This window comes from Mustela erminea, chromosome 3 (genome assembly GCF_009829155.1).
Source record: "Mustela erminea isolate mMusErm1 chromosome 3, mMusErm1.Pri, whole genome shotgun sequence".
NCBI classification, from domain to species: domain Eukaryota; kingdom Metazoa; phylum Chordata; class Mammalia; order Carnivora; family Mustelidae; genus Mustela; species Mustela erminea.
This window is the reverse complement of record NC_045616.1, coordinates 26924456-26951238: the sequence shown is the minus strand read 5'-3', so window position 1 is coordinate 26951238 and position 26783 is coordinate 26924456. Positions and strand designations below refer to the sequence as shown.

The 26783-nt window shown below is 34.3% G+C and overlaps 1 protein-coding gene across 2 annotated transcripts in view; it reads right to left on the bottom strand.

The window, feature by feature from the left end:
• Window positions 1-1536: 1536 nt before the first annotated feature.
• Window positions 1537-26783, bottom strand: part of SNX2 (sorting nexin 2) — a 58988-nt gene continuing 33741 nt past the window's right edge. Inside the window, exons 7-16 of one of the 2 annotated variants that reach the window (XM_032335478.1) lie at window positions 25421-25499; window positions 17950-18025; window positions 16863-16976; window positions 16515-16608; window positions 14896-15101; window positions 8043-8186; window positions 7585-7596; window positions 6540-6620; window positions 6373-6444; window positions 1537-5078 (exon numbers count right to left, since the gene is read on the bottom strand). In XM_032335478.1, coding sequence (XP_032191369.1) covers window positions 5028-5078; window positions 6373-6444; window positions 6540-6620; window positions 7585-7596; window positions 8043-8186; window positions 14896-15101; window positions 16515-16608; window positions 16863-16976; window positions 17950-18025; window positions 25421-25499 — 929 coding nt within the window. In that variant the 3' untranslated portion in view covers window positions 1537-5027. The remainder of the gene's footprint in view (window positions 5079-6372; window positions 6445-6539; window positions 6621-7584; window positions 7597-8042; window positions 8187-14895; window positions 15102-16514; window positions 16609-16862; window positions 16977-17949; window positions 18026-25420; window positions 25500-26783) is intronic. The other variant, XM_032335479.1, reaches the window with a different exon arrangement.

Here is a 26783-nt window from a genome sequence, read left to right as displayed (position 1 = left end):
ATGGTACTGTGCCAAGAATTCTTTAGAAAGGTAATTTTAGTAGCAGATTGCAGGACTGACAGTATATGGGGAGTGAAAGAATGTGTATTTCATAGACTTAAGACAGTTCTGGTATCTGGTCATAAGATCTGGACTCTGGGAGAGAAAAAGTAAGAAGGGAATACATTTCAGAAACAGAATCAACTAAAGTCGGTCTTGGTAAAATAATGGTACCAAGCAATGTAAATGACAGCATAAAAAGTTTGTTTTATGTCTCAACTATAGGAGGCAGGGAAACATTTTAAACTGAAATTTAGAAACTAAGTTGTTTGAAAAGCCTACAGTGATGCATGTACACAAATATTTATGTACACATACAAATCCACACACACTTATACAGTGAGAACATTTGAAATAAAAATCTGGAAAATTTATTTATTTATTTTTCTAAAATATTTATTTATCAAAGATTTTATTTATTTGACAGAGAGATGACAAGAAGGCAGAGAGGCAGGCAGAGAGAGAGGAGGAAGCAGGCTCCCTGCTGAAAAGAGAGCCCGATGCGGGGCTCTGATCCCAGGACCCTGAGATCATGACCTGAGCCGAAGGCAGAGGCTTAACCCACTGAGCCACCCAGGCGCCCCAAAATCTGGAAAATTTAAGTTAAAATCAAGAGATAACTCGAGACTTGACTATGGAAGCAATAAGGCAATTTATTGTTTAGTTTTGTTAAATTTTGTCTGATTTTAGTTTTTATTAAACAGTTACATAGGTATATATATAAATTTAAAATAGAACCTTCTTTTTTCTCAAAGTACTCCCTTCAAGCAGTTTATCCCATTAACTGGCCTTAATAAAAACAAAAAACTTCCTATGTATTAACAGGCAGCTTCACCTTAATTGGCTTTAATTACAAAGTTTCCACTTGACCCAGTTAGTTAAAAAAAAATACTTTTAATTATTCAATCCTTAAAGTTTTTTAAAAAAGTATGTGACAAGAGAAAGGAAGGTGAGCATTTTTAATTTCTTCGCATACGTTAAAAGATTAGACAACAAGCCACAACTTTCTTGTTTTGTACAATCTTCTATTCTTAGCCACTTCTGAATTAACAGTTTGAAGAAATGACTTCTCTGTATGCCAGAGGACTTCCTCAAATTATATATGTTAATGATTAGAACAGGAATCTTGAAAAGCTTATCACACATTTTCAAGAATGAATGTTCACAGATGGTTAACAGAGGGAAAACAGGAAAAATCAATTCAATCCTAAGGATTCAAGCTCTGGATCTGCTCATCAGTAAAAGAAGTTGTACTACAGTCTTTAGTGGCTTCTGGCAACACAGTGCTACAATTTATGCACAGTGGATACCAAGTATCCAGTATCTGCAAAGAACTAAGCTGCAAAGTCTTGCACCTAGATCATACCTGAGCGCAACAGCGACTAGTCCCTTTTATCTCATTTCAAATTCTCACTGCGTATGAGATTGTAAATAAACCAGCTATTGGGACTTAGCCCCCATCTCCACAGGCGTTGTTCAAACCTGTACTGTTCAGTATTCTAGCCACTAGCCACGTGTGACAACTCATCACTTACAATGTGGCTAGTGTGCATGGAGAGGTAATGAAAGGGTAAAATACTTTTGGATATCAAAGATTTAACATGAAAACCAGAAGGTAAAGTATCACAGTAATCCCTGATATACCAGATTACATGCTGAAACAGTATTTTGGAGCTACTGGGTTTAAATATTTAACTTTTTTTTTCTTGTTCAAGTTTGGCTAGAGAAAACTCAGAATTACTTATGTGGCTCACGTTGCATTTTTTTAAGTCTCAACTCTTATGGACTTCATCCACAGATGACTGTGACCTCTCTTAATAACCCTGATTATAAACAAACAGAGGGGTCAGCTTGTATTTACATCACTCTCGTCATTCCCCTCTTCTTGCTAATTCCGTCTGGTCAACCATTTACCTTCATTATTACTTGAAACCAAATCCTTCACTGTGAAAGTTAGCAATGATACTTAATCAGACTCTAGATTTCAGATAAGGAAGGGAATGGTGGTTCTTTTCAAAGTCTTTTTTCAATACTTGGAAACACACACTATGTCCCATGGAGAAATACACACATTTCCAGACTAAGGAACAGGATATGAAAATGCCTGCACAGTTCCCAAGCCAGTGAATAGACTTTTTACACGTGTTCTCTTTCCTCCTCACTACCCTGAAAACAAGACGACTTATGTTCAACCTATCAGTAGTAGTTACTATTACTGAATTTCTGCTGTCCATCCTTGACTCTTGTGAGTCACGGACTATACCCAAGCAGGGAGACACAACAAGGAAAGTGAAGTAGCCATCAGCTTTGTAACTAGTCATATGCATTAAGACAGAAAAATGTAAGTCTTCATAATTCCCTTAGACATTAAGAAGCATTTTTTAAGAGAATATACATACTCCTCCCTCTCTACCTGATTCTATTCCTCCAGAAAACCTGATTCTGTTAAAAGGCTTCTTAAAAGACCATTCATAAAACAACTTGTACAAGGAACTTGTAAAACTTTACTAGATCCAGGTAATTTAAAAGTTTAAAGAAGAGCAACAATGAAAAGGATATTTTGAGGTTACTATAAATATATATGCATGTATAAAATGAGCTGGATAGTTGAAAATAGCTTGTCAAAATACCATCAGGAAAACATCGTTTTTGGTTTTAGAAATCTTATTTTGACGTTATTTTTTTCTAGCCTTGTTTTATTAATAGGTGATTTTAATTAAAATTTGATTTCCTAATAGAATAATATTGATACTGAAGTTTGGTATTTTAAGCAAACTATTTTAAAGTGGAAAGGCACTTCAGGAAAATCAGTCTTATACCCTTGTTTTATAGATGAGTTTTATGTGAGAAGGCCAAAATCACATAGCTACAAAGTGACAGAACCAAGACTGTACACATGTATGTTGACTCCAGGTTCAGCTTGTCCCACTTAAACGGGTTTAGTCCTTCTTTATCTGGCTTAAGAAAAAAAAAAAAATCAGACCTATACTAAAGACTAAAGACTATGTTACCAGCAATATTAATGCCCTTGTTCTATTTACTGGAGTGAAAGTATTTTAGTCACATGAATGGATGTGGAGATTGATAGGTGGAGGTGGGCTGAGTGTTGAAGATACTAAAAAGGTTGGTAACTACCAGAGGATTGTATCATTTACTTGATATTTCCAACAGACTCCTTTTTTTGGCAAAGGCTGTTAAGAGAAATGAAGTCTGGAACGGGTTCAGGGTCTGTTACTCTCTTCAGCTTGATCAAGAATGAAAATATTATTTTATTTGGAGGTACTGAATATTCTAATGAACATACCATGGAAGAATGAAAGATCTTGACGGGAATAACTAAGTTATTAACCTACTATGTAAACTGTACCTTTGGAAGTAATGTGATGGTGGATGCAATAGCAGAACATCACTGTAGATTTTGCTCGGTACTAATGGTCCAACAAGATAGCCTATGATATAGATTACAATGAACTGCTCATTTCTCAAAAGTTTCTAAGTTATTTGTAACAGAAGCAACAGGAGAAGTCCTATTTCTGCTTAATTTGCTTCTTCTTAAGGGAGCATGTATAATTTTGCATCTTCTAGGATTTTCATTTCCTGTTCATCAAGTCTTTCTTATTAACATATTATGTGTTAGTCCTCTTCTGAGTTCCAGGAGTCTAAAAATCAGTAATGTCTACAGCAGGGTTTAAACTTCAGCTGGAACAGGTGGAAGCAAACATATCCTGAGAATACTCTGACATATGTATCCAGTAAAGTGCTAGAGAGGGCTCAGTTCCACATACCATACTTGACTGAGCAGGGAGATGGAGCTGGTAAGCTTAAGAGGGGCATCTTTGAGAACACTCTAAAAAATGAAAACTGTGATGCCAGTCACAAGTTAAAAGCTTTCCCTAGCATCAAGGATGAGGTAACAGCCATCTGAACAAGATACAGAATCACTAAGAAGGGTGCCAAAGACAAATTTCATTTTACTTCAAATGTACTTTACGTTATCCTTGTTTTTCAACAAATCACGGGGAATTTCAGCATGGTACCATTCTTTTGTCAGGTATGACCAGAGATGATCTTACCTACTTTAAAATGAAAAACAAAGAAAAGGCAAAGAATAAATCAAATACACGCAAAGTCTAGGACTTTGAAGATAAGAAGTTGAGCAAAATCACAGGACTTGTAACAGAAGCAGAGAAATACATTTTTTTCCTAATTCCTAACTTGGACACTGGTAACAGGGATGGGAGTAAAACAAGCAAAGGAAGTATTCATTCTCTCCCTTACTCAAGACAAGAGCATTCCCCAGAGTAGAATCAAAAGATAAATGTTCTTTGGTTTATGATGATTTCAGAAGAGAACTTAGCCCTCATTTCATCATTTATGAAAGAGTTCAGCTTTTTCTGTCAACTAAGAAAAACTTAATGGATCACAGCATCACCTATGTACATCTAGAAGCAAAAGTTTCTCCTGATTAAAAATGCTTTTAAAAGCTTTCTAACATATTTACATACCCAAATAATTTGTTACTAATAATTCACAAGGAATATCATTTTATTACTGTAATCACAAAATCATAATTTCTGTACAGGAATGTATAAGTGAACATTAATCAATGCATTGATAATTCACTTCATAAAGAGGGTGAACACACTACAGAATGTAAAGAAAAAATATTGTAAAATTTTCTGGCCTTGCAGTGCACTTTTTAGTGCAAGTATTTAAGACACAATAGTGTTCAATTCAGCAAAGTACTGCAGAACATCATGCCACAGTCCGCTTAATTCCAAGAGGGTCAGGACATGCAGCTTGTAATAAAATGTCAGAGTATATATATATATATATATATATATATACACATATATATGTATATAAAAAAACCACATGTAATTCATAAAATATAGAGTGGTTTATTTAGATGGTTTTAAATGATTTCACTGCGGAATTCAGCATAACTGGAACAAACATCCAAGATCTTCGTAACAGAAATCTTCTTGCTAGGCAATGGCTTTGGCTTCAGGCAGGAATGCCTCCCAGTATTTTATCAGCTGCGGATCATAACCAGATATTCTAATTATCTTTTTGTGACTTACATGCATATATACCATACAGTATTTTTTAAAAACCTAACAATGAATAACATTTACTAAAGTCTAGTTCTATGAGGGATTATTTAAACTTTTAATTCTGAAGTCTGTCAATGTAATTCAAGTATAAATTATTTAAAATGTTAATTACTAAAGGCTAATTTCAGTTTTTGATGTAAATGATAAAATTTTTTTAAAAAAACTTCACAACTTAAGATCTTCTTTATTTATGAAAAACTCTGTAAGCAGACTGTTAATGTAAATTAAGTGAGAATACCTTAAATAAAACTGCAATGAACTTTTCCAATTTAAAGTGATAACATATTCTAATTCAGAGGATATTCACATTTTATGTTACTCTAGCAAAACACAATGGCAAAAAGGTGGAAGAAAAAAGTATTAGGCAAGAAACGGACATGTGTTTGAGAGTAAAAGGAATCTGCTGCCAGTTTCTTCCATAGTCCACAGAATTAATCAAAGTAAAGTTACATTTAAAACAATTCCTTTAAAAATGAATTCACATAAATTATCTTATGAAGTATTTAAAGACTAAATATAATTTTAAGGTATAATGTCATCTCTCAATTAAAAATCAATCTATTACATATTATATAAGCAACTTCCTAATCCACATATTTTAAAGCTGGATAAAAAATTCTTCAATTCAAAAAAAAAAAAAAATTCTTCAATTCATGACATCAAATAATCTGATTACTCAAATTTATATTATCTTATTACAGATTTTAATTAAAATCTGTGGTCTTCTGTTCTCTAGTTAAGGAAACAAATACCATCTGTGGCATACTATTACCACCTACTACACACAAAGTAAAATAAAAATCACAACAATAAAAAACCCCACCCCCAAGCTTAAAAAAAGCCAGTTTTTAAGTTCTGTTATGGAAGAGAACTTATTATAAGAATTTACTCAAACAGGTGTGATCACTGGGGAAATAAAACCTAGGAAGACTGAAAAAGGGAAACACTGTTCAGCAAGTTTCTCCTCACCTTAATCTGGGAAAAATGTATCTCAACTGGAGTTTAGGAGTAAAGGCAAAAACGACCTGAAAGTTTCCAATTTAACTACCATGTTTTCCTCTGTGGTCATCAGTTTTTTTTCTACTCTGTTCCTTATTCCTCCATTAAATTTAAAAATTCTCTTTCACTGCTATCTTTAAAATGAAAAAGTATACCAAAAGTAAGTTCTAGAAGAAGTTTGTATGTTATAAAATAAGATATAAAAAAATTAGCTTACCTGTTGTTGTGTTTGTACTAATGATTCTAAGTACTTGATAATAACAGTTTTAAAATCTTTCACCCGTTCTTTCTGTAGTACAATAAAGAAGAAAGTCCATCAGTACAAAACTAAGTTTGATTTTACTACAAAATCATAGCACACTAGGACCATGTCATTATACTCGCCTCAAATCTTCCCACTTCTTTTCGAATTGTCTTAGAAATCTGTTCAAAATCTCTTTCTCCTTGTTGTACTTTTGCCTCCCACTAATAGAAACAAACAAAAATGCACAGATTTTTAATTCTTGTAAGGAAAATAGTATAGAACTAGCTGTCACGATCACTCACTCAATTTAATTTCTGTCAACCCTAAGGAAGCTCCATAAGGGCAAAGCCCAATTCAGGGTCATTCAAACTTTTTTTTTTTTTAAAGATTTTATTTATTTATCAGAGAGAGAAGGGGAGAGAGCGAGCACAGGCAGACAGACTGGCAGGCAGAGGCAGAGGGAGAAGCAGGCTCCCTGTTGAGCAAGGAGCCCGATGTGGGACTCGATCCCAGGACGCTGGGATCATGACCTGAGCCGAAGGCAGCTGCTTAACCAACTGAGCCACCCAGGCGTCCCCAGGATCATTCAAACTTTTATCTAACTTTCAATACTAGAAATGCCTATCAGCTTAATTTTCATTAATATTTCACTGTCAGACACATACTCAAGATTAGGATATCCTAGTACTTAATGAATTATAATCCTCAGAGCTTAATTAAATATGACTAAGACAGATGAAAAGATTTTTGAATATAAAATTCACTATCAACTTTGCAGTGTTGGGGTAGTTTTATCATTTCTTTCTGATATCACTGTTTCATAATGTATCAACAACATTCTGCCAAGTTCAAGAATACATGTTCACCACAATTTATATGCCCATGGAAATACTTTAAATTAAGAAAACCATACAACAAACATTTAAAAACAATTTTTATATTAAATGCTCAGATTAAAAAAAAAAAAACGTGGAATTATGGTCTACTGAAGACCTACTGGTAAACATTAAGTTCAGTACAGAAACAACAAAACATTATGATTAGTGACCAATGGAGTAGCTAAAATAAAATAACTGAAGACTTAAAGCAATGAAATGGTATTTTCCCACTATGTAACCAAAACAGTGGTACATACTCTTCAAAGAGCAGGTACATTTACTTTTAGTAATATAAAGGTTATCCTACCTCTTCAATTTCCTTATTGAAGCATGGCAAAAAAAGTGTATAAATTATAATAAACTTATATAAATTTACTAAAATACCATATATAGTACATATATATGGGGGATAATGTTGCTTGGAAAGCTAAATGTGGGTAAGTCTATGCTCTAAAGCTATTCTTAGACATAAAATAAGCAACTGAAATCAAACTGACCATCTCAAAAGAAATTATTAAAGGTTAATTTAAATCTTTTCCTTGTGTGCTTCTTTATCCATTCCATAATCATGTGGAAATACCAAAGGGCTCTGGAGATTTTAATGATGATCAAAATGTTAAAGTAATTCCAACACAGTTCATTAAATTATGGAAAAATGACTAGTGTTGAATGGTTCAGAAAAAAATTTATGAAAAATTATGCATATATGAATGACTCATGAAAAATTTGAGTAAAGTGGTAAGTAAAGCATTTTATATTAATCACCTCTCTTATTTCATTTTTAGCTTGCTGTATTTTATCTGGTTTGTTAGCAACCATCATTTTTGCCTCAGTTTCACGTTTTTTGAGCAAAGTAATTTGAGCGTCTTCCCATTTCTGCCAGCACTTCATTCGATGATCAAACACACCCTGTAAGTGAAGGACATAATGTTAGTAAGTGACAGTAACACTGAAATACTTTCAAAATACGAGAAGTGCTGTGATACTACTGAAAACAAACACAAAAAAGCAAATACTTAACACACTAATCTCAGATTTTGGGATAATGAAAATAAACATGCTGATATAAAAGAAACATCCATTTTCATTTGCTTAAAAACAAAAATTAAAAAAGGCTCCTATGACTGGATGAAACAGAACAGCTCTGAATAAACAAACAAAAACCACATACAAGGGGCGCCTGGGTGGCTCAGATGTTTGGGCGTCTGCCTTCGGTTTGGGTTGTGATCCCGGGGTCCTGGGATCGATTCCCGCACTGGGCTCCTTGCTATGTGGGGAGCCTGCTTTTCCCTCTCCCTCTACTGCTTCCCCTGCTTTTGCTCTTTCACTCACTCACTCACTCTCTCTCAAATAAATAAATAAAATCTTTAAAAACAAAAAACAAAACCCATATACAAGATGCATTTCACTAGCCTTTTGGGTTTTATATTTGACTAACAAGATTCCTAACAGAGTTTTATGCTTTCAACAAAGATTTCTTTAATAAGAAAAAGCCAGTATCATACCTATATTCTAAATTTTCCTACTTAGTAATACTAAAAGCAGATTTAAATGTTGGAAATAAGTCAGAAATTATTAAAATAAAATGAGAAAAACCCATAAACAAGAGGAAGTGAAGACCAAAAGCAAATAAAACAAAGGCAAAGTAATTAAGAAGTAATAGTATAACACAATTCAAAAAAAAAAAAAAAAAAAAAGAGAGAAAAGAAAAAAGGAGAGATAGTCCTACACAAAAATAAACAGAGCAAACAAGCAGGGGTATTTGTGCATGGCTCTATTGTGTGTACATGTGTACACACACACACACACACACACACACACCCCTATCTAGTAGGCAGGACCAAATGAAGAATTGGACAAAAAGACCATAACAGACCAAGTCAACCAAATCCATCAGTGCTTTCAAGGGGTTTGGTAGAACAAGAGGAGGTTGATGGAAGCCAAGAAATGAATTTGACCATTAGAGTAATTCAAATCTCAGGAGAAAAGGGGATGGACAGGATGGGAGAAACCCCATAGTAATTCCTTTCCTAATTTGATGCTGGGGATACATGTGTGTTCTGTCAGCATTTGCTAACTGAACACATGAAGCAAGTGTTAATAAACTAGGTGAAGCAGAAAGCACTATACCAAAGTTATTTTCATTATTCCAAAAAGAACTTTTTAGACCAAGAAACAGTAAATAAATACATGTCCTAATAAGAGAAAAGCATGCAGATAATTTATTTTTAAAACGCAGGCTTTTGGGGCACCTGGGTGGCTCAGTAGGTTAAGCATCTGCCTTTGGCTCAGCTGGGTTGCCCACACTGGGCTCCCTGCTCAGCAAAGGGTCTGCTTTTCCCTCCCCCTCCCCCAACTCATACTCTCGCTCTCTCTTCCTTGCTTGCTCACTCTCTCATATGAAACAAGTAAAATCTTTAAAAACAATGTAGACTTTGGAACAGATCAAATTTAGATTCAAATCCTAGCTTCGTCACTCTATGAGCATGGATAAATTAACTTCTATAAGCCACAGTTTTCCCATAAAAAAGGAAGAAAATGAGATCTATATTAGTGGCCATGAAATAAAATGAAAAAAATGTAGCACATGGAAATGCATCTTGTATGTGGGTTTTGTTTTTTGTTTTTAAAGATTTTATTTATTTATTTGAGAGAGAGTGAGTAAGTGAAAGAGCAAAAGCAGGGGAAGCAGTAGAGGGAGAGGGAAAAGCAGGCTCCCCACATAGCAAGGAGCCCAGTGCGGGAGTCGATCCCAGGACCCTGGGATCATGACCCAAGCCAAAGGCAGATGCCCAAACATCCATCTAGTGGATGTTTAATAATTAGCAGGTACTATTACAGATGACTTCTAAACACACACATTATCAATTAGAGTTGATAAATTCAAGATTTATATTAAAAGTGCAAATAATAACAGCTTAGTAACATGGATAAAAAACAGTATCAGACTGCATATTTATATCATATTGCATATTTTAAAAATGTAGGCAACTGCACTGAAAACATCAAATCCACCAGAAACAAAAGTATTTTTTTCCAAAGACTGTGCATATTTCATAATAACCATGATAAAAAGATATACTGGGCAAACTGATAAATCAAAACACTTTTATCTACCGGTACTTAAATCCACTTTGTTTTCATTTGTTGTCTCACATAACTTCTCTTCTCACATTACTAAGTACATCTTACTGTCTCCTTTGTCGGTTTTCTTATAGTCATGAGGTAACATTTTCCTCAAGACCTTTCTTATTACAAATTAATTTTGCTTCAGCCAAGTTAATTTGGGACAAAAATCACAAACATAACAAAAACAGCTAGCATAACTAGATTGTGAAAGTCACTCGCATTTAGAACAAATCCTCACTCCTCACCCCTTCCACACACACATATACAACACCAAAAAATAATTTAAATTCCTAGTCTTTACGGGAAGAGGGCCGTATCAGCTCCTCATTTATAAGACTCCTCTGTAATAACAATTTGATTACTAAAATATGTACCAGTACAGGGCAAAAAGGGAACCATAATGCCCTCTAATTTTAATATCTGCTTAAGTTCTCAATATATATAAACTGGCTTTTTTGGTGATACACTAATTTAAACTGATTTGCTCCCTGTCCAATTTAGTAACTCCTAAGATTCCAGAATTATCACATGTTTATTATGGCAAAGATGTAGGAGTTATAAAATAAAGACAAAATTACTAAAGTCAGGTTATTTCAGAAAGAAAAAATTCATCTTAGCTCTGTAAGAAATAACTTTTTCATTTGTTTTCCTACCCTTGGAACACATAAACACACACACAAAAGAATCAAAAGCATACTTTATCTAAAAATGCTACCTTAAAGATCAATAAATCATAACTGTATTTCAAGATGCTAGTCTGCTCTAAGAGAACCCAGCCCCTCCTCTAAGAGGGACAAACTTACACTGAGGACACACTTTGGACCTCCCCCGCCCCTGCCAATTTGTTACACATTTGTATACAAACTGGTCTAGTTTAGACAAGGCTGCAGTTGTGAAACATTTTCCCTGGCCTATCAAGACACTGCTACTGTAATTTTAATTAATATTACACTGCAATTCAGTGAATCTGAAAGTATGTTGCTCAGTCTCCTGGAGTCCCGAAAGGATGCTGATTACTTACAGCTGAACAATGAGGCTTTTCAACTTCTTGGGAAACCCACCTACTGGGTTGGTTTAAAAATGTATTTGATATATTTTATAAATTCAGATTCCCTGCAAGAATTCTTTTTATCAAGAGTTCTAGTGCTAAACACATTGAAAACCATTATTGTCAACCCCTGTCCCTACTTTAGTGATTCAGAGAAGGCCAATACATGAGAATGTAGGCAACGAGTTTACTATTTAATAGTGCTAGTCAAAAAATGGAGTCCTGGAAATGAGAGGCCATGTTCTGTACAAAGAGGAAAATAGGTGTTTCCTGTATATAAGGCCAGGCCTAGGTAATACTGTAAATGGCTGAAATTTATCTTTCTTCAGGGTCCGAATTTCAAAGGGTCTTAGTTCCTTCCCCGCTTTGGCCCTATACTCTAATTCTCAATACTCTAAGTTTCAAATTTATCATCAGAAAAGTATTTTTGGATACGTGGATGATGCAGATGGTTGAACATCCGACTGGGTTTCAGCTCAGGTCATCTCAACAAGGTTGTGAGATCGAGCCCTGCATCAGACTCTACACTCAGTGAGTAGTCTGCTTGAGTTTCTCTCCCTCTTCCTCTGCACACCACCCCCCCACTCCCAGTGCTTGGGCATATGCTTGCTTTCGCAAATAAGTATTTTTTTTAAAAAGTAAAGTATGTTTGATATGATTAAAAACAAAAGAGCTAAGTAGTAGTAAAGAGCTTTAAGAAATATGTAAGACAAAACACAAGAGAAAATTGGACAAAGGACATGAAGAGTTCACATACACACACACACACACACACACACACAAAATACAAATGGCTTATCATCTACACAGATGCTTAAATTCAAACTAACCAAAGAAATGTAGGCTTATACAAAAAGATACCTTCATCATTGGGTGAGAGAAGAAGCAACATGTATGCGGATGGGAGTACAAAGAAGTATCATCTCTTTGGACAGTAATATGAGAGTATCTATTGAAATATAAAATTCATATACCCTTTGGCCAAGTGACTCCACTTCTAGGTATTTTATGCCCAAAGAGTTCTTTTCAAAGAACAGTATTTACAACTAGACTGATTAAATAATGTAAGGTACTTTAATATGCTATCTAAAACCATGTAAACATAAAAAGAATTTAACATCTCAACATATCCCAACATGGACACCTCTAAAATATAAAGGATCAAAAAAGTAGGCAAAGTACAGTGCATATAGTATGTTCCTTCTTCAAGAAGGAAGAGATGGAGGGAGGGAGGGAGGAAGAGAAAGAGAGAAATGGGAAGAAAAAAAGAGCCTTCATACGTGCATAGCTAATTCTGTAAAGACACACAAGAATGTAATAGCATCTGACAAAGGAAAGAGAGTCTAGCAGTCTTGGGTAGAGAACTTGAACTTTTTGGGCTGTTGGATTTATTATGTCCATGTATCACTTTTTCAAACACAAACGAATCAGTTTAAAACAAAAACCAAACCAAAGGTAAAGAGCACAAAAATTCCCTGTCACACTATTCCGTAACTTCTCAACTCCTTGGTGCAGCTGACCTGGGTTGGTTTCAGCAGAAAACACAAAGCCAACATGAAAAGAGCTCAGTCAACCTCAAGGTATAGCTTGAGCACAGCTCTTTAACTTTTTTTTTAGTCAATGAATCACTAGTTCAGGTCTTTCCAAACTCTGTTCCATTCATGTAAAAAGATATTAAATGGAAAACAACTCCTGTTTGTATGAATTTGGAAGTCTCTAGATTAAACAAAGTTAAATGTTTTATTTTTTACTGAGAGTTCTGAGCATTTTAATGCTCTGTGAATCAGTAAGACAGGGATACTGTACATTATCTCCCAAACTCAGTTGATTGTGGTACCTCTTTTAGTGTCACTGTTACTCTGGGAAACATAAATCCAAGGGTAATTTCAGAAAATGTAAAAATACACAGCAAGATTTAGGCAGCACGAGGCCTGCCCAGGTCGGGGCTCACCACCCAGGACGCTAGCAGGCCATTCCCACCATGGAGTGTCCTCCTAGGTTAGCTCTTCTCAGCTGGCACTTCTCACAGACACTGCCCAGCTTGCCTTTGTAGACCCACAGTTATTTTGAAAGGCACTCAAACTTTTTTACAGCAGCCCTCATGATAGTGCAAATTCTGGAATGAGGCTGAGAGCGGGCAGGAGAGAAGCAGGAACCATTATTTGTGAACTGGATTTTTGTTCATCACAAGCTGCTGATATATAGCCAAGTATAATCTAATAACTGTTATCTATATTAACTTCTTCCTTTACAATATTTTATTTACTTGACAGAGAGAAGCACAAGCAGGGGGAGCAACAGAGGGAGAGGGAGAAGCAGGCTCCCCACTAGCCAGATGTGGGACTAGACCCTAGGACCCTGGGATCATGATCTTTTTGAAGGCAGAGGCTTAACTGACTGAGCCACCCAGGTACCTCTATATTAACTTCTTCAAATAACTGAAAAGAAAAGTTAACCATCAGGAATATAAAGAGTAACATCTAACAGTAAATACAGGCAAAACTGGTAATCTACCAAACCCAAGGTACCACCATTCTGAAGTGCTAAGAACCCTCTAGCAATAATTGTTACAATTAGCTTGAGAAAAAGATCATAAATGAATATGCAGTGTATCAATGTTCTGACTACAGATGAATACTAACTTGATCACAGACTTTAGTTGAAAAAATTCTGCATAAGAAAGCAAGAACAAGGTCTCATTAACTTTCAATAAAAGGTGAATTCTCAATTCCTCCACCCAAAGATGACTAATGCTCATAACAATAATTAAAAGATGCAACAAGACCTTAAAGTACCTTCTGAAACACAGAATAAAGTAATACTTGGTTTAACTGTCTGATTGCTGGAGATACTTACAAAGTACCAATTTTTACTAGTTAACTCGATTACTCTCCCAATTACTCAGAAACTGAATTGTTTATTCTTAAACATTACCACTAGAGAACACAATTTATTATCTAATCTAGTCCCATTCCATCTATAAATACACAGTAACTACACCCTTCCATGTATGCACAGAATGTCTGCTTATAGTCCAAATACATGCTAAAAGCCACCATTAAACATACTTGTGCACCAATCACCTCTGGTTTTGTTTTGCTTCCTATTATACCTTTACTAAGAGCCCATGGCTAGTTTCAGTTCATGCTACAATGAACAATAAATGCTACCACCTAGCTGTAAACTTATATATGTAAATATGAAAGTAAATGTTACCAGTTTTATCTTATTTGGCATTTCTTGGATCTCTTAAAAACATCAATTATATCTACTACACTGTCCAAGTCATAGTAGAAGAAAACATTTGGCTATGAATCATCATTTTGAACCCATTATATGTACTGGTAGAATACAGAACTTAAACACTTAAATACATGCCTTACAGCTAACCAAACCACGGAAGTGTGAAGAACTCAAGGGAAGATTGCAAATAAAGCTTACTTTCACTGCAGCAATAAGACGAATGTAGTCACTAAGTAGTTCTGAAAACATGTAAAAGTCAGCAAAAGCTTGTTCTTGATGTAACTGGTCTATCTTCTCCTCTACCTCTGCAAGCTGAGACAAAGCTCTAGATAAAGCAGTGTGGTCCTCAGAGTTACCTAACATGGCAGCACTTTTCGCAAAGGCAGCTGTGTTGGCTGAAAGTTCTGAAACAGAAAGTATTCACTTTTAGTGTTCTCTAGTAAAGTTTTTAAATATTGCTGTGGTTTTTCCACCTTTCCCCTAAATTTTATCAGTTCCTATATCATTCAAATAATTATCTCAAAATAATTAACATAAAACAACCAGTCATTAAAATGCCTTTGGCATAAATGCCAAGTGCTCAGAGCTCTACGTAGAGTTAAGAAGAACATTAAAGAAAAACTAAGAAGAATTACTGCCTATATTCCCAGGGAAGGAACGATGTTTAATAATTTAACAATCTGCCTCCCCTTTCTTTCTAAAGGGCTCACTGCTTTTACGTATTCTTGCAAAAGATCAGATTTATTTTTAATATGGAATGCAACAGGAACACTTACCATCAATTTATACTACATTTTTTGGTCTTTAAACATTTATTTGAAATTGAAAATGTCTATAATTTTTAATGAAAATATCATTTAGCTAACAAGACAAAGCCAGGTAAGTTATACATACAATCCATGGAAATCTTATTTTTTTGTATGTACAACAATGCTTAAACATTATGCTCAGTAGAAATACTAAAAATATCTGCAAGATTTTTGAACATTATCATTTCAGACACTTTGAATAAAGAAAAATAGATGTTTACAGAATATATAATGTCAATAACTAATAATACACTGTTCAGAAACTGACATTGCCTAGAAACTGCTCTGCATTACATAAAATTCTCTAAGAACCATAAAGCAATTCCCTAAGAGACAGTACAAATGGCAAAAGCTGTTATAAACTACTTTCAATAATGAGTGCACTGATGTATTTCTCTAATTGTTTTTACTAAAATGGATTACTGGTAATGGCAGTAAATTACTTATTAAGTATTTTAGAAACCTAACATTAAGATCCTTGTATTCTTAAAAAAACAAACGTTTCATGGCAGAATTTTAAAAATCACAACTTAAATTTTCTATCAGTTTTTTCAAACTTGCCCTCCCCAGACTTTCCAATATAGTTGTTCAAAAACGAAGAAAATAATTCAGAGTATTCTATGAAATACAGGTACACAAAAAAATTTTAAAGATAAATTTCAAATATCAATTTTTTAATTTGATATTTTTAATTATATCAGTTACTAATAAGACATCTTCATTAAACTCTAAGTATGCTTAACAGAGTTAAATGAACAAGAGTTTTAACCTGAAATTCAAAATATATTTTTACAAGCTCAGGATTTTTCTATTTCTCAACTACAAGTGAGGCTAAAGTAGAAAAAAAAAAAAACAACAACATTAACAAGATTCAAATAGAAAACCTTCTCTTAAACTTTTGCTCTCCCTCTTCTATAGAAACCTTGGAATGTTCATTTTAATAAAATTTAAATAAAATATTTGAATTAACTTACAGTGTTAAACACATAAAAAACAAGGCAAACACACCTTTTCTATGACAGACCAAGGCTTCGACACTAGCATGAAGTTTCCTAAGTTGCTGATCCAGATTTTCAAATTGTTGCTGCTTTTCTTCAAACCACTAAGAAAAAAAATGAAAAATGGAGCTAATTTAGCAAGAACAAACCACTGTAAATTAGGTTACCAATAGCAAGGCACATTCCTTGTTTTAAAGCAACAAATTAACCATGTATAACCACGGTAGTCAACTGATGTGGCTGAGAACTAAACTCAATAAGCAAATTAATATCCTATTTTCTACTTGTACAGCTTTAAAATGCAATTGTTGGGCTCATTAATTCATCTCATTATTCAAGTCGAAAAATCAGCTCTTACTGCATCCGATTCATTCATCTTGATTGTCATTTTGTTGACAGCGTCGGCAGCCTTGTTCACCATCCTCAATATTCCTGCTCCGCTCAGAGCCTGTGTGTTAACTGCTCTAGGCAGCTGGAATTGAATGACAAATAAGGGCAAACAAACCGGTTAAAAGGCTGGAGGTTTAACTGGGCACAAAAGGGACTGCACACCCCCACCAAAAAGAAAAAAAAAAAAAGAAAAGAAAAGAAAGAAAAGAAGGAAAAAAGGCGGTTGTATTTTCTTCACTCTCATACGTTTCAATAGTGAGATCTAATTTCTCAAATATACCACTTGTACACTCTCAAAGGAAAACTTAAAAAATAGACTTTCCATTTGCTTTTCTTCTGCACGTTTACATTTAGATGGAACAACACTCTGTTTGTCAAAATATATTAAGAAATTGCCAACTACCTTAACATTGGCCACCTGTTCGCTTGCAGAAATAAACTTGTTTATAAGAAAAGAAGAAAGTCTTGAGAAAAATCTCCTTAGGCTCAGTCAGGACAGTGTGATTTTGTATTTTTCAAAAATTCTGGGATTCAAATAAATTTTTTTTAAATTCAAAGGGTAGTAATTAAAATTCTAAACTGTGACAAGCCCCAAATGTACCAAGCATCTCAAATATAAGGGGAAGCACAGTGATAATTTAAGCTCTTTCAAGTCACAAATCTGCATTTCAGAACCTCAGTAAGAATATTAGAATGTAGACAAATGAACACACTCAAATGTCTCTAAAAGAAGGCCCAAATAAACTTATTTCAACTTAATGCCTAAAGCAACAACTTGGGCACTGAGAATTAGACTACTTATAAGTCATTCTTCTAAATGTAGTTTAAAATTTTTGAAAAAGAAACTGATCATCCTACAATTATCAATGCAAAGAAGATATTTTGGTAGTAATTTAAATAATTAAAGCTAATTAAAATACTAAGCAAAAAAAAAATCATTTTATTCCATTTACCAATCCAACTATTTACTGGACATATATTTTTACAAAAGTTAATAACAAACACAAATAATGAGAACATTCATATCATATAAAAATTTAAAGTAGAAATAATACCTCTGAACTTTCCAGGAACTGCCTTAAATCAGGATCCTGTAGTAAAGTTGGATGCTTTACTGTTCTTTGAAGATACCTAGATTTAAGAATAACATAAATAATAATAAAAATTAGGTAAAACAATATCCTCAGTCTGCCTTCACATTAATTTACTTTTAGACTCTTAAAAGGAATTTAAGGATTAAAAAGCTTTTTATCTTTTGCAAATTCGTAATTATGTAAAAAGAGACAGTAGGTCATGGAGGTGGGGGACATAGGAGGGTGATTAACTTACCAAACTTCACACTGCAAAGTATTAGAGTTGTAAAAGGGTACACGAATTTTTTGAATAATTTTATCTTTGAGTGGCATCACCATGTTCCCAGCTATTATTTCAGAGTTCCAACATACATATCACTATACATATTTCAATCAACTATTTTTGATTATTCCTATTATTACCAAAACACAGAAGAGACTACCAGATTTTTCTTTGTCAGGAGACTTAAATTATCAAATCAGCTTTGATCCTTTTTTTGACAGTGGCTAAATTTTCTTTAATATTCTACTTTTAAAAGGTTTTTGCTAAAAATTTGACTTCTTTTTTTAATATATCACATAAAATAAAAATGATAAGGGAAACATCATTATTAATCACTATTAGCCCAACTTCAGTAGTTTTCCTATAGTAGAAAATGGAAAAGGCCAAATTTCCATCATCCATAAAAAATTAACATTCTTTCATAAAAAGAAAAAAGGCCCACCATTTAATGATTCTTGATTACTTATCTAATCCTATTTTTCAAAAAATACCATTCTTTCCTTAATGACTACATTTCAATTACAGTATTTTACTTCATTTAATGTACCTTTTTTTCTGTGGAACAAATATAAGCAGTAATTTCTTCAATCTCATTGTAAGATTATGAAATATGCCTAAAGTTTCTGAAAAACATTTGACTTCTATAAAGTCAAATTCTATACAATGGTTAAGATGAATATTTTATCACTGTTTACACGTTAACTTCTGTTTTTATATATTTAAATAAATTAAACTTCAAGTCATTAGCCCACACATGAAAACATTATCACAGAAATAGAACATTTAATAGATACGTGCAAGACAACTACACTGGGGCTTAAAATAAACAACTACCTATATTACCAGGCTAAAAATGAGATGCAACAGGAACACTAATTTTGTGTTAAAGAAATCTTGGTATCTTCCCACTGGAGCTTTACTTACAATTTTAAGACCCAAGTTCTCCAATACTATTATTTACTTGTGTAGACTGCATACAGCTAAGAGCAGTTTGTGTAAGCTATTTGTCGTAGAAGACAAAACATGTCATACCCAAACATGGAACAATCCCAGTATTTCAAACCTAAATGTAATTACCTAAAATGACTTATATTCTAAAACAGCTTTCCAAAGTGAGTTCTGTGGAATACTAGTCTTATGCAGTATTCCAGGAAAAACAATGTTTCTACAATCAAGACAGCCTGGAATATACTAAATACATACCCCCTGAGTTATAATGGACAGTAGCATTTTTTTTAAAGATTTTTTTTATTTATTTGATAGACAGAGATCACAAGTAGGCAGAGAGGCAGGCAGAGAGAGAGGAAGGGAGGCAGGCTCCCTGCCGAGCAGAGGGCCAGATGCAGGGCTCAATCCCAGGACTCTGGGATCATTATCTGAGCCTAAGGCAGAGGCTTTAACCCACTGAGCCAGCCACCCAGGCGCCCCTGGACAGCAGCATGTTAAGTAGTGTGAGAAGTCCTGCAGGAAATAAACCTGGTTTAACTTTGTTAAACCATATGTTAACAAGACTCAAGAGTCTACAGTGTTTCCTTTTTTCACCCTACCACATACTAGTATTCTGAGGAATCATTTTGGAAAACAGTATTCTAGAAAAAAGACAAAATTTTACTTCTTAAGGGTTACACAGAACAAAGAGGAAATAACCATTTCTTTAAAAGTACTAAATTTACATCAAAATTAAGAACAGAAACATAGAACATTTTTTGTTCCAGAGAAAATTACCTTTTAATATTTTTTTTCTAGGAGTGTGAGTATCTACACACACACAAACTCAGGTACTTTGGTTTTCACAAAAATATTACAGTTATGCTTGTAGTTGTGTATCCTTTTACACAAAACAGTATGTTGTAGATACCTTTCTTTAGCATTAAATATTGTTCTCTAATGCCATTTTCATTTACCACATGAATTCTATTATATAAATGTACTATAAAGTCATTATTTTTAAATACCACAATGACCATTACTTGCTTATAATCTGCAAAATGTGACAGTAATCACATTCAATGGAACTTTAGTCTTCAAAGCGGTTGTACCTAATGTGTCTACTTTGCTTTCCTCAATTTCACATTTTAAATGAAAATTCCCTTTTTTAGGGTGCCTCAGTGGCTGAGTCATTAAGCATCTGCCTTCGTCTCAGGTCATGATCCCAGGGTCCTGGGACTGAATCCTACATTAGGCTCCCTGCTCGGCGGGAAGCCTGTTTCTCCCTCTCCTACTTCCCCTGCTTGTGTTCCCTCTCTCTCTCTCTGTGTCTCTCTCTCAAATAAATAATAAATAAAATCTTAAAAAAAAAAAAGAAAATTCTAAAATTCTTTACAAAGTGGTGTGTTTTAAAATCTAACAATTAAAGGAAGAGATTTGCATTTTTTTTCTTCCTTCAAATCAATCTTAGTATCATTATCAATTTCTGCATTTTTTACAGGCCATGAAACTATCCTTTATCTTCATAATCCTTATGTTCATATGTTATGACATATGTGTATTTTTTCACTTAGTGCATCTTTTCACGTTTTTCATTAAGTTAATTCTAATTCCATTATAGTCTACTTACATACAGTGTTATAATACTTACAGGTGTACAATACAATGATTGGACAATTCTCTACATTACCCAGTGTTCATCATAGTTAAGTGTCCTCTGTAATTTCCATCACCTATTTCACCCATTCCCCTACCTACCAGCCTACTCTGCTAACCATCAGTTAACACAGAGTGCAACAGTCTCAGGTATCCAATTCAGTGATTCAGTACTTCCATACTCATCAGGACTAGTGCACTGCCTGATTTCCATCACCTATTTAATCCATCAGCCCACCCACAACCCCTCTGGTATCCATCAGTTTGTTCTCTACAGAATCTGTTTCTTAGTTAGTTCTCTCTTTTTCCTCCCCCGTTTGTTTCTTAAGTTCCACATAAAGTGAAATCATGTCTTTCTCTGACTTATTTTGCTTAGCGAAATACTCTCTGGTTCAGTCCACATCACGGCAAATGGCAAGATTTCTTTTTTTTTAAATAGCTGAGTAATATTCCATTTTACACACACACACACACACACACACATCCCTTCTTTATCCATTCATCTATCCATAGTCACTTGGGCTAATTCCATAATGTGGCTACTGTAAATAATGCTGCAATAAACATAGGGGTACATGCATCCCTCTGAATTAGTGTTTTTGTATTCTTTGAGCAAACACCCAACAGTGCAATTCCTAGATCATAGGGTAGTTCTATTTTTAACTCTTTGAGGAAACTTTGCACTGTTTTCCAGAGTGGTTGTACCAGTTTGCATTCCTACCAACAGTGTAAGAGTGTTCCTTTTTCTTCACATTCTTGTCCACACTTGTTTCTTGTGTTTTTTATTTTAGCCATTCTAACAGGTTTGAGGTGGTATATCGCTATAGTTTTAATCTGCAATTACCTGGTAATGAGTGATACTGCACAAAAGATACATTTTCAAATTAATGAGTATTTGTAAATACTCACCAATTCAGTATTAAGGTCAGAGAGGTTATAGATATATAAAGGATGGATGCAGAACAGAGAGAGGAAAATACAGGAAGAACACATGAAAAGAGGCATGGAGCGGAAGAGGAAGAAAGAAACGGAAGACATAAAGGAAATGATGAAATGTTAGTATCACACTCAACAAGAGGTAATCAGTTTATTATTGGTCTTCTCTTAAAATACAGTTTCTGCTGATACACTGAGTGTTCAGGACAGAAAGTGAAAATAAGACAAAATAAATCAGGCTATACAAAATTCAGAGGAAGAAAGTTAAAAATGTTTCTCCTGCTTGAAACATGTGCTAACAAAGAGATGACAGAAAGGCAGAAAGAGCCTGATCTTTGATGACATTCATTTGTTCATTCACCAAATGTATTTATTAAGCATCTACTACATGTCACTTTCTGTCCTGAACACTCAGTGTATCAGCAGAAACTGTATTTTAGTAAGAGAAGACCGATAATAAACTATAAATACAATAAACACATAAATTATATACTATGTGACAAGTTGGCAAACGCTGTGAGAAAAAAAAGGATAGAACAATAGAGCAAATATGATCAAGTATATAAGGTATGGTTGGTGGCAAGTGTAAGAGAAGAGGTTAAGAATGGAGCCAACCATCAGAAAAGACTTCACTGGAAAGAGGATACTTGAACACCTGAACTTAAAAGAGATAAAGGAATCAGCCATGCAGATACCTGGGAACAAAAGCTTTTCTGGCAGTGGGAGAGGCCAGTGAGAAAACTAATAAGGTGGGAAAATGCCTAGAATCTTTAAGGAGCTGCAAAACATCAGCATGGCCTGGAGCAGAGTGATCAAGGAGGTAACAGAGTGAGCAATGCATGTCACATGTCACGTAAAGTTCTATAGGCAATTGTAAGGATTCTGGCTTTTACGGAGTGAAATGGGGAGGGCGATATATTATCTGATTTGTATTTCAAAACGATGACTCTGATTGCTGTATTAAAAGAACAGAGGTTCAAGGACGGAAACAAAGAGGCCAATTAGGAGTCCACTGAAGTTAATTCCAGCATTTGGACTAGTACTGTATTGGTTGAGAAATGGTTGTAATACAGATAGTGGAAAGAAGCAACAAGACTTCCTGATGAACTGGCTAATACTAAATATTTCCTTGTATGAAAGAGTAGACTAATTAACCTATGCTAGCGGTTTAAGCCAAGCCAGTTGAATTTTTCCGTGCTTGCAGTGAACACAATCCTGATACATTGTAAGACAAGTAAAAACATATTCAAGTTCAGTAACTTGCCCCAAGTCACACAGATAGTGTATAGCGTGTAGTGGAGTATAGGCATCAACAAAAAAAGGATTCTACAACTCTTTCATGCCACTCTATACTTCTTTGCATATATCTGTAGAACTGGGTCCTCACCTATGAAATAAACTCAATATGGTCTTAAGGTAAAATGTGAAGCACTCTCAAGAAAACCAAGAGGGATCTTATGGACATTCTTCCTAGTAGTTTCTGGTTACTTTAGTAAGTCTAACTTTCTTAACCATTCCCCTTCTCTTCCAGTATTTTAATACTAGATGGTCATCCTTTCACTCAAGACAGTCATCTAGATTTTCTGAGTGAAACGAACAAATGAATACATAAACTGGTATAGCATACACAAAGAGAAATACTTCCCTGAACCACTAGATTCAACTAGGTTCTAGGGTATTCCACAGATAAGCCCGTTTTCTAATTTTTAAATTTTAAGATATGCCACAGAAAACTGCCTTTAGAAGAAGCATTCCAATCTCTCTGCTTCTAGACCTTTACACTTACATTTTAAGTCATAATTTTTAATGTAAAATAAATTTCTCCCTCATATTACACCGTTCCCATTATTATTTTTTTTAACCTGCAAAGTCAACTAAAGTGGCATTTAACAAGTAACAAGTAACTGAAGAAACTACTCAAATATCCAGCAGGTCAAGTCTCAGTATTTCCTTACAACTCTCCTCAATGTTTCCTACTATATGATGTTATGGTAAGTACTATGCAATGCATTCAAGTTGCAAGAAAGGTGAATGTAGAACCAAATTATATGTCCTTGGTACAATAAATCTTCATTAAGTTCCTTATCAAGCATGCCATCTGAAATATTTCAAATTTACTCATAGAAAAATAGGACTTGAAAGGTTTCTCAAAGGGTCATGGTTACACTTTCAGAAGAACTAAGCAAAATCAAAATGCAACATTATCTACCCTTTACTCTTAAAAACATTCAGTCTATGTGACCTCTTTCACAACATAAACAATTCTAATGCCTAACCTAAACTTCTCTTGATACAATTTAAGTCCTTTTTCCTGAGTAACTGCAATCCTCACAGACATAATCTCATCTTTTAAGTCCTCTCTAACAGTAAGCTGCATATTTAGCTTTCTTATTATAAATTGTTCAAACCTGATTTTTCTGTGGCATTTTCTTAAAATGTATACAAATTATAACTAAAACCCAGAAATAAGATGCCTTAAAGAGTTTAAAAAATAGTGTGTATTCTGGACATAAATACACTACTCCTTAAAATCTGTCTGACCTTACCACACCCACTGATATTAAGCAGAAAGAGAAAATAAAGAATAAGTAATTCAATTAAGATAAACAAATCTGACTAAAGTAAGAAACAAAAAACCCTATGAAGTTAGAAAATTTGTATGTCTAGGTGATTACCACCTTATGTTCTTTTAAAAGCTGGACTCAAAGAGAGTTTCAAATTTATATTCTCAATTTTCAGCAAAGTAATTAAGGAATAAATGTTAAGATTCTGGGTTTAGGTTCCCTCTATTCATTTCTCTTTTTAGTCTGTGACACCCAAGTCTTCAAAACTACAGGAAATGTGTCAAGTACTCTAAAGGAAGGTAGAGCAAATATATCAGATTTTAAGTATACAGTCAACTCAATAGATGACTAATACTACTAGGCACTCAAGTCAAACAATTATACAAAATTAATGGAGGGAGCACAAACCCAATTTTTCATTATGTTTAATAATGTTCATGAAGTAATAATTCAAAAGAAAAATTATTCTAGATTACCTATAATAAGCCAAATTATCCAAGACAGAACTTGAATACAAGCAGAATTTCCTAAGAACCTACATCATACTAAATATTAAAAATCCAAATATTTTATCACTCTTTTCTTCCCATTCACAAGTGAATCTTTTTATAAGCTTGGCAGTTTCTTACTTTTCATGTGGATGACAACTATAACACAAATTCTTTTCTTTCCTTTTTTTAAAAAAGATTTTAAGTAATCTCTAGACCCACATGGGGCTTGAACTGACAATCCCAAGATCAAGAGTTTCACGTTCTACTGAGCCAGCCAGGCACTGCATGATACCTCTATCTCTGACTAACTCATGCATTTACACTATTGCTTATATCACAGCATACAAAAATAGGTATGATTTTATTAGATACACTACTGCTAAATATTAATCCACTATAAGGATTCATAAAAGCAGAACATAGTATTGTGTTGTTAAAAGAATTTTCTTAAAAGTTTAAAGCACTCTTAGTAAACAGTCATGAAATGGTACTGTGAAAAAAATTAATCGTTAAAATACAGTGTGCCATATAATAGAATTAGACTCCTATTACTGAAGAAAAAACATGAGTTATAATGCACAGCTGTCCACAATTACCTTTCAAGAGCTGCTCTCCGCTTCTCTACAAATTCAGTGGATGAAGAATCTTCTTTACCCACTTTGACCTTGGTCATGCCTTTGAAAAAAATTGAATGACACTCATGATAATTTTATATTATTGTAAACATCTTTTATAGTCATTTCGGCATAATTTAAAATATATTTAATATTTGAACTTGACCAAAAAATGCTCCTAAATTTATCACTAGTATCCATACTTCTGAGGAATTAAAACTCATGATACACTAACATCTCAACTTGGTAAGCACTTACAACACAAAACTAGATAAAGCGGAGGGTGAGCTTTGTCTGCAGTCTTCACACCCGTTTGGGTTCCACACCTGTTTGTTTGCTATACTCTTGGTAAATTAAAATGTGTTTGCATTTCAGTATGCACAGAGATTCACATTAGCAAATTTAAGTTCGATTAATATTTTTAAAATATTTTATTTATTTATCTGACAGACACAGAGAGAGCACAAACAGGGGGACAGGCAGAGGTAGAGAGAAAAGGCTCCCCGCTGAGCAAGGAGCCCTATACGGGGCTCAATCCTAGGATCCCAGAACTCTGAGACCATGATCTGAGCCAAAGACAGCTAGATGCTTAACCAAATGAGCCACCCAGGCGTCCCTGTATTAATGTCTTCATTTCTTATAAGCAATAATTAAGGTTCTTTCATTTGGGGACTAGAAAAGTTAAGTGTAATCCATGAGTTTGGTAAATGTTACACCAATGCAGAGTCTGAGAACAAGCTGTTAATCACTGCTGGTTCTGTGACACTTGAAAGAACAAATGCTTTCATATTTTAAGAAATAAAAATCATGTTAATCATTTCTGTAATGCAGATGATTTTTTTTCCTTGTTTGCTCTTTCAACATCAATTCTGTAGAAATGAAGTACTGACATAGGCTACAACATGAATGAACCTTAAAAATATGCTAAATGAGGTGTGCCTGGGTGGCTCAGTCAGCTAAATATCTGCCTTCAGCTCAAGTCATGATCTCAGAGTTCTGGGATTAAGCCCTGCATCTCTCTGCTCAGTGGTGTCTCCTCCCTTTCCCTCTGCCCTCCCTGTGCTCGTGCCCTCTCTCTCTCAAATAAATAAAATATTTAAAAAATGCAAATAACACTACAGACAAAGGGCTGATATCCAAGATCTATAAAGAACTCCTCAAACTCAACACACACAAAACAGATAATTATGTCAAAAAATGGGCAGAAGACATGAACAGCCACTTCTCCAAAGAAGACATACAAATGGCTAACAGACCCACAAAAAAAACATTCATCATCATTAGCCATCAGGGAGATTTCAAATCAAAACCACAGTGAGATACCACCCTACACCAGTTAGAATGG